This window comes from Panthera onca, chromosome B1, assembly GCF_046562875.1.
Source record: "Panthera onca isolate mPanOnc1 chromosome B1, mPanOnc1 haplotype 2, whole genome shotgun sequence".
In the NCBI taxonomy this organism is placed as follows: Eukaryota; Metazoa; Chordata; class Mammalia; order Carnivora; family Felidae; genus Panthera; species Panthera onca.
In genome coordinates this window covers 18,000,275-18,008,292 of record NC_138342.1, presented here as the reverse complement: position 1 = coordinate 18,008,292, position 8,018 = coordinate 18,000,275, and the positions used below count along the sequence as shown (strand labels likewise).

Below are 8,018 nucleotides of genomic sequence, written 5' to 3'. Positions count from 1 at the left end.
AGTGGGCACTTGGGTTGTGGCTAGCATGTTGAAGGAACTGAATTTTTAGTTTAATTGTAATTAATTTAAATTTAAATACTCACATGTATCTAATGTCTACCATATTGGACAGCATAACTTCTGATTCTTTTTGGCTAGAATGAGGTCACCAAAAGTTTGGGCAAGGGAGGCGGGGAAAATGATTAGCTTTTTCAGTCTCTAAGGGAGAAAAGATTTGGGAATGGATGCTTGGCAGAAGCAAGTGTCTGTGATAAAAAGGAGATAAGACAGTGTCATAGAGCTGGTGTCATGTGGGAGACTAAGGACAGAAAAATGTAAACAAATAAATTTTAAAAGGTAGCTATCTTCAGGTTTGAACAAGCCATGTTATCTAGACTCCGTTTAGATGATTGGTCCAGATTTCAGAGTAACTTAATAGGGAGTGATTAGAGGTGGGCGTAATTTAAGAAGGCGGTTGGAAAAGCCTCTAGGAGCTAATAGTTTGGTAGAGGAGGAAGACAAAGCATGTAAAATAAATTGTTAACAATAAACAGGGTGGCATCTGTGTATATACACACATATTTATTACATATTCACACATACATAGTTATACACTGTCCCTATTAGGAGGAGAAACAAAGTATTTTGGAGTGTTTCTCTGGTGTCTCCCACAAGCCTTACATAATATAGCAAGACAAGATTGGTAGCATAGAAGCTTTGGAATGTGGTCCACCTACCATCCTTAAAGCAACAGTTGGTGCAACATAGCTTTACTACTGGACTGTGGGTACATGAATATGGTTAATGAGCAATTTCTCAGTTTCTATAGGATGTTCTAAAGTGGGAAATCACAAACACAGTGAAAACTTTGAAAGGATCTCTTAAGTCCTACAACTTCAAATCCTATGATGTTCATGATGCCTGAGGGGGGATCAGCAGTAGATAGACCTGTCTGGCAAGAGGCTGTCGGGCCTGGGGTAGCATAATTAAAGCACGGTTTTTGATCTGATGCAGGGTAAGTGATGGTAAGTTTCAGACAGTATCCTCTATTTTTGTACATGTGGAAGGGACTTCTTGCCATTTCCTTACAAACCCATAGTGGTACAGAAATGATAATAACAAGGGGTCCTGTGGTTCAAAGGACTACAGTGTTGAGAGATATTTTTTCTAAAGTTCTTGCCAGCCTTAATACACTACTAACTTGTGATCTATAATGATTTTTAATTTTCAGAGATAGTATGAGTGATTCCTGTACAAGAATGGCTGAAATTGTCCATGTAGTAAAACATTTCATTTCCTCTGTATTTCTCCTTGGATGAGTGGTACTACTTGAGTTTTGTTTTGTTTTTTTTTAAGTTTGTTTATTTACCGAGAGAGAGAGAGAGAGCGAGCTGGGAAGGGGTAGAGAGAGGGAGAAAGAGAATCCCAAGCAGGCTCCACACTGCCAACTCAGAGCCCAACTCGGGGCTCGAGCTCATGAACCGTGAGATTATGACCTGAGCCGAAATCTAGAGTCAGATACTTAACTGACTGAGACACCCAGGTGCCCCCCACTTGAGATTCTTTTTCTTAAATTCTATACTTTATATAACTTTTTCAACTGCAGTGAAGTAAACAGAGGCTATGTACCAAATTGATGTTAGTGCTTGTGGCAAATTTCAAAATAGACATGCACATTTATTTCAACTATAGACTGACATAAAGTATGTGAAAATATGCAGATTCTAAGTTCAAATGACAATTTGTAGCTATGACAATAGTAGCATGACTATTAAAAACTTCCATTTTGCCACAGTAAGAAGTATTTAATTTTTTTATGTTTATTTATTTATTTTTGAGAGAGAGAAAGAGAGAGAGAGAATCCCAAGCAGGCTGTGTGCTGTTGCTGTCGACCCCACAAACCTTGAGATCATGACCTGAGCCGAAATCGAGATTCAGATGTTTACCTGATTGAGTCACCCAGGTGCCCTAAGAAGTTTTTACTTTTATAAAGAAAAGGGATGATGATGATAATATCTTTGTTAGTGGATAATAGTTCTTTATATAAATTCAAAAGAAATGTAAACAATTTTGCCTACTTAACACAGAGGCATTTTTTTTTTCTTTGCCTTCTAGCTGATTTACAGATTGAAAGCTACTTCATGCTGATGATGAGCTGCCACTTTTTGTACCCATCAGTGTGGAGATCTGCATTGTTCAATGTCACCTGCCACTTTTTGTACCCATCAGTGTGGAGATCTGCATTGTTCAACGGAGTAGCCATTAGGCACCTTGGGCTATTTAAACTCAAATTTAAATTAATTAAACTTAAACAAAATGAAACATTATCTTACCTCACACAGGCTCCATATCACGTGTTAAACACCCACTTGCAGCTGCCATATTGGACAACACAGACCTGGAATATTTCTATCACCTAATGTACTATTAGCAATGGATACTGTTGGGTTTATATGGTTGAATCTCAAAAAATGTTGGTCAGATGAAGTGCTATTCAAACATGACTGCAAGACTGTACGTTATATCATTTATTTCCAATGCGAAAGTTCTAGTCATAGATTTCTGGGAATTGGTCCCTGGGATAAACTCTGCAGGGGCCCCAGACCCAGACAAGAAAAGCCCCGGGGTTCTGCATTTTAGAGGCCACCATTTTAGCTCACCTCCCCAAAGGGAAAAATTCCCCAAGACCAACGGATGTGTTCCCCAAGAGCCTGTGTCCGCTTCCTGATTGTAGACCTTGTCCAAGGTACCCAGAATCCTTGAATTCACTGATCAAAAATTCCCAAGGCTACTTCCAGGTGCTCAGCAGGCCTCTCTCCAGAATTGTCCTCCCAAGGGAAGACCAAACAACTGATGTGCGCACTGCTACGCCAAGGGGTGGCTGTTTGAGGGTGTGGACAGAGCTTGGTTGAATGGGCTCTGGTATCCATACACGTGCAGAAAGCCCCCTTGTTTATGAATGGAGCTGGCACAGGAAGCAAAGGGTGTGGAAGTGCATAGGCCAAGGGCTGGGGGTCTGGCTCTTTCCTCCCCGCCATGTTTCAGGGTGGAACTAAAGGCCTCTGAGATCTCTGTACACACACCTGGCCTTGTGGGTTGTTATTAAGGTATGTTTCTCAAGGTAAGAGAATAGATTATATTTAGTTAGCTTGACATATTTCTTGTAAATATTTAAACATAGAGTATTTAAACATAGAGTATGTTAGCCCTTGCAAATATTAGGGTGGGGTTGGCAGCCCCACATCGTAGAGTGATGGATTCAGCTGGGGTTTCTTGACTAGTTTGGTTACTATTGGTCTAACTGGTTACATCTAACTGGTTGCTGTCAGTGGAAAATTTCTTTCAAAAGGCTTTTGGTCAGGCGGGACCCCGATGCATCCTTTCCAGGGTTCACAGCTGGAGTTGCTGAAGGCCAGAAACAGCTTCTGAGAGTCCCCGGACCAGGAGGGGAACCTGTTTCTTGCTCTGGGGCATTTGGGACAAATGAGGCTACCGTGTGCCAAGAGAAGGCATGAAATCCCTTGGTGGGGGGGCGGGGATGAGGTGGGAACGTATACTCGGTTTGGGGGCCCTTGCCCTTTCCTTTCTTTCTCGGAGGAAATACAGCCCTGCTCGTCTCCCTCGCTCCACGTTCCCGGCAGGGGCTCCTCGGGCGGAATGGGCGGCCTCCAGGGGCGCACAGGGCGGCTTTGTCTGCAGGGCGGCCGAGGGAATCCAGCGAGAGAGTGGCTACCGTGCCTGGAGTTTGGACGAGAACTTTCTTCCGCCCTCTCCACGAGTTACCGGACTCTCGCGGGGCGTTCACAACTGCTGCCCGGAGGCCGAGGCCGGGGGCCGGGCGTGCACCGGGTCGGGGGTCGGGTCCCGGACCAGGGCGGGCAGCGTAGATCCCGGAGCACGCTCTTCCTAACCCGAGCCGAAAGCGGCGGGAGGCGCGAGGAGGAGGAGGAGGGAAGGAGGGGGAGGAGGACGGGAGGAGGGGAAGGGGCGGTGGCGGCGGCCGCGGGCGGGGAGGAGCCGCCGCGGGCAGTGGCCGGGGGAGGCGGCGGCGGCAGCGAGGGAGGAGGAGGAGGAGGAGGCGGCGCTCCGGCCGGGCCAGAGAGCAGCGCTGGGACCCGCGCGGCCGTGACCCCGCGGTTCCCCGGACGCCGAGCGCGGCCGCAGCGGACAAAGGAGCATGTTGGCGCCGAGGAGGGCCCGTCCTCCGGCCGCCATGAGGCTCCGGGCGCCGCCGGGCCCGCGCCGCGCCCCCGCCCGCCCGGGCGCCGGGCCGGCCCGCTAGGCCAGCCCGCCGCCGCTCGGCCCGCAGGCCCCGGCGCGCAGCATGGAGCCGCCCGGGCGCCGGCGGGGCCGCGCGCCGCCGCCGCCGCTGCTGCTGCCGTTCGCGCTGCTCGCGCTGCTGGGAGGCGGCGGCGGCGCCGCGGCGCTGCCCCCCGGCTGCAAGCACGACGGGCGGCCCCGAGGGGCCGGCAGGGCGGCGGGCGCCGCCGAGGGCAAGGTGGTGTGCAGCAGCCTGGAGCTCGCGCAGGTCTTGCCCCCCGACACGCTGCCCAACCGCACGGTCACCCTGTGAGTAGCCCTCGCCTCGGGTCCCCTCCCTGGGGCGCTTTCTCGTCGGGCCGCCTCTCTCTGCGCAACTTTGGAGAGGGGTGCTGCCGGCACCCACGCGCCTTTGTGTGAATGAAGCTGCAGGCAGGGATGGCGCTGGGGGGGTTGGCTTGGCAGGGGCGCGTTTCGGGGAAGGCAAGTGAATCCGCCCCGGAGCCGCTTTCCAGTTCCGCTAGTTTGCAAAGTAAAAGTTTTCGGGTTCCCTGGCGCGCCCCGCGCTGTCCCGGCGCGGCGCTTCTGTGGCTGCGCGGTGCCACGTGAGGATGCAAGTAAACACGCAGTCGGCGAAGTTGTAGATGGCCCATCCTTTGCTTGGGCTTCCAGAAAACACGGTGCTCCGTAGAAGCGCCGGTCCTTCAGCTTTTCTGCACATTAACTTACACTTCCATGCGGTTTGCATGAATGTTTGCAGAATACCAAAACAACACTGGGACTTGGAACGCCTGTGTGTACAATCCCCTACCCCCCAGACTGTTTCCTTGCCTTTCGCTCCCTTAGTTTTATCACACAGTAAAAGAACACCTTTTAAAATGGAGTTGTTATTAAGGGCGTGAAATACATTTGAGACGAACCGTGCACCTTCCAGCCCGGATTTCATGTGTTTGCGCGTTCATACTTAAAAACCCGAGAATTTTGGAATTGAAAACTGGGTTTGTTGAGCCTCCCATGTCGAGGCACTTGATAGTTGAGTTTCCGACCTGGAAGGAAGAGTTTTTGGTCTCAGGACTCCATTTGTGCTCAGATTCACGGTCCAGTTTTGCAGGCGTGGTTCTGCCCATGCTAGCTGGACAGTTGAAATCTTGACTTGATTTTCTGAACGATGAATTGGCTTGCAAAAGTTCAAGTATTTCTAAGGGATATTTTGTCGAACTGAAACGTGAGCCTCTCTGTCCCGTGTTCCTCTCCGTTCTTTTGGTTTGTTTCCTAAAAAAGAATCAAGGCTACCACTGTAAAAACACGAAGGCAGGGGGAACAGCATGATTTATGAAAAGCTTGAAGTACGATTTTTAATTTAACCCAAATTAAGCAGGAGGCTAGGGGTAAGAGAAGTATAAACCTCATTACTAAGACCTTTGTTCTTCCATTTCCATTTGTTTGAATTAAGAAAGGCTTAACACAGGGAAAAAGTGTTTTTGTCTATGGAGGCATGAAAATGGATAAAATAGTTTTCTTTGACTCGTTTACTGACCATTTGGTAGTGGCAGCAGCTGTATTTATTTATTTCTTACCCAGATTCTTTGAAGTGGAAATTTTGGGATGGGACCTTTAATTACAGTCTTGAGTCAAGCAGTGAAAACCCCATGTTGGAGATATCCCTTTATAACTTTGCGGAAATTAGTCATCATACATTTGGGTTCTGAATCGGTGGTGCTCCAGCTGATTCAAGTTTAGGTCGAGTTTTTCAGAATGTCAACAGTTTCAGCTGTATTAAGTCAGCTATTTGTAAGTTGTTTTCGTTTTGCAGAAAAAAAAAAAAGATGGTGTCATAGAAAATCACTTTTCAGCACATTATCAGTTAAGCTGTTTCAAAGAATTCTTAGTGCCTTTAAAATGTCATAATTTTTTAAAACGTTTATTTAGTTTTGGGAGAGAGCATGAGCCTTAGTGGGGGAGGGGCAGAGAGAGAGGGGGACAGAGGATCCAAAGCGGGCTCCCGTGCGTGCAGGAAAGAGCCCGATGGATGGATGTGGGGCTCCAACTCGCAAACTGTGAGATCATGGCCTGAGCTGAAGTCGGACGATTAACCAACTGAGCCACCCAGGCGCCCCTACAATGTACTATTAATCCAATATTTTTTGCACCTGAAACCTCTTTAGATGAAAATAATAGAATGTAGTGAATGGGGAGAAATTATAATTCACTTAAGAATCAGCTAATGTTCTGGATTACGTTGGTTCAAGTTATATCGGACCAGTTCCCTTATTTTGCTAGGGAGTACATTGGAGAGTCCTGCAGGGATAAGTGACTTGCCCAAGTTCCATAGGATTGAGCATCAGGGTCAATGTCCCAGATTCCTGATGTGCAGTTCAGATGCTTTCTTAACTGTCTCCCTCCCCCCCCCCCCCCCCCGCCAAGGCTTTCATCATCTTATTAGTTCAACAGTTGTGTGTGTGTGTGTGTGTGTGTGTGTTGTTGTTGTTGTTTTTGAGTGTTTCCTAGGTAGTGGCAGCATGTTGAGGTTTAGACTAGGTGTTAATTTCCTCCGGGTGTGGCAAATTACCACACATTGGGTGGCATAAAACCAACAAATTTCTTTTCTTACAATTCTGGGAGCTGGAAGTTGCAAGTCAAGGAGTCAGTAGAGCTTTGTCTTCTCCAGAAGGGTCTTCTGACATTTCTTGGATTGTGCCACCCCAGTGCCAGTCTCTGCCCCTGTCTTCATGTCGCTTCTTTCCGGGGTGTCTCTGTGTTTCACATACTGCCCCTTCTCTTGTAAGAACACCAGTCATTGAATTTAGGGTCCACCCTACGTCCAGGATGATCTCATCCAAGGATATGTAACTTAATTACATTGCAAAGACCCTATTTTCAAATAAGGTCACTTTCAGGGGTACCAGGGGTTTAGAGCTTTGGACCTCTTTTGAGGGCATACTATTGAACTCACTACAGAATATAAATAAAGCATGGTCTTTCTTTAGGAACACACAGGCAGTAGGAGAGAAATATTCATGAATTCAGAACAGTATGGTAAATTCTCTAATCCTGGAGTGTACATGTAGCAAAAGGAACCCAGAGGAGGGCAACCAAAGCCCCCTTGGGACATAGTTGGTGGGATCCAGGATCTGAGGATCCTGAGCCAATTCGAGAAGGATGAGGTGGATACCTGTGAATGAAAAAGGTGATGAGATGAGGGGGAAGAAATGCGGAGTTGGTCTGTGGTAGACTCCCTACTTCCCACCCCATGCCCATGGGCTTGGAGGGTGCAGTGTTGGCTTGCTATGCGGTGCAGTTTATATTGCTGGATGTCAAGGGCAAGTGTCTACTCCCTGGAGTGGTCCAAGGGGAGCCCGCAAGCGCCTGGTCAAGGACAGACAGGCTTTCTGGTTCTGGTTTGAGTTTTAATTCCTTAGGTGTGGCCAACCATTTTCAGCTGCTGCAAGGAAATTTGATGGGGCTTGCAAGGATAGCAAGGATAGCAAGGATAGGATAGAATTTTTTTTCTTTTTTTAAATAATGAAAAGTAAGGTAATTTCTGCCTTGGGGAATGAACTAGGCTTCACCATAGCCAAGAGCTCAGGCCCTTCAGCTATCTTCATGAACAACCTCTATTTTCATAGCCTTCGTTATGGAGAGGTCCAGCAGAAACCCTCCGCGTGACCACACTTCTTTCATGTGTCATGTAGTCTTGTGTATTAATGGAGTAAATTGCATTTATTATTTACAGCGAGATTGAATTAAAATTTGACTTTTAAGGTTTTTGTTGGAAATAT

General features: G+C 47.6%; 2 protein-coding genes across 2 annotated transcripts in view; both read left to right on the top strand.

The window, feature by feature from the left end:
- The window catches only part of LOC144616199 (uncharacterized), an 89,609-nt gene extending 87,144 nt beyond the window's left edge, over positions 1 to 2,465 (top strand). The window contains exon 3 of the transcript XR_013555334.2: positions 2,095 to 2,465. The gene's annotated coding sequence lies outside the window, so the exon portion shown is untranslated. The remainder of the gene's footprint in view (positions 1 to 2,094) is intronic.
- A 1,546-nt stretch (positions 2,466 to 4,011) lies between these two features.
- ADGRA3 (adhesion G protein-coupled receptor A3) overlaps positions 4,012 to 8,018 on the top strand; it is a 134,894-nt gene continuing 130,887 nt past the window's right edge. Inside the window, exon 1 of the mRNA XM_060655336.3 lies at positions 4,012 to 4,548. Within this exon, the coding sequence (XP_060511319.2) occupies positions 4,304 to 4,548 (245 nt within the window). The 5' untranslated portion in view covers positions 4,012 to 4,303. The remainder of the gene's footprint in view (positions 4,549 to 8,018) is intronic.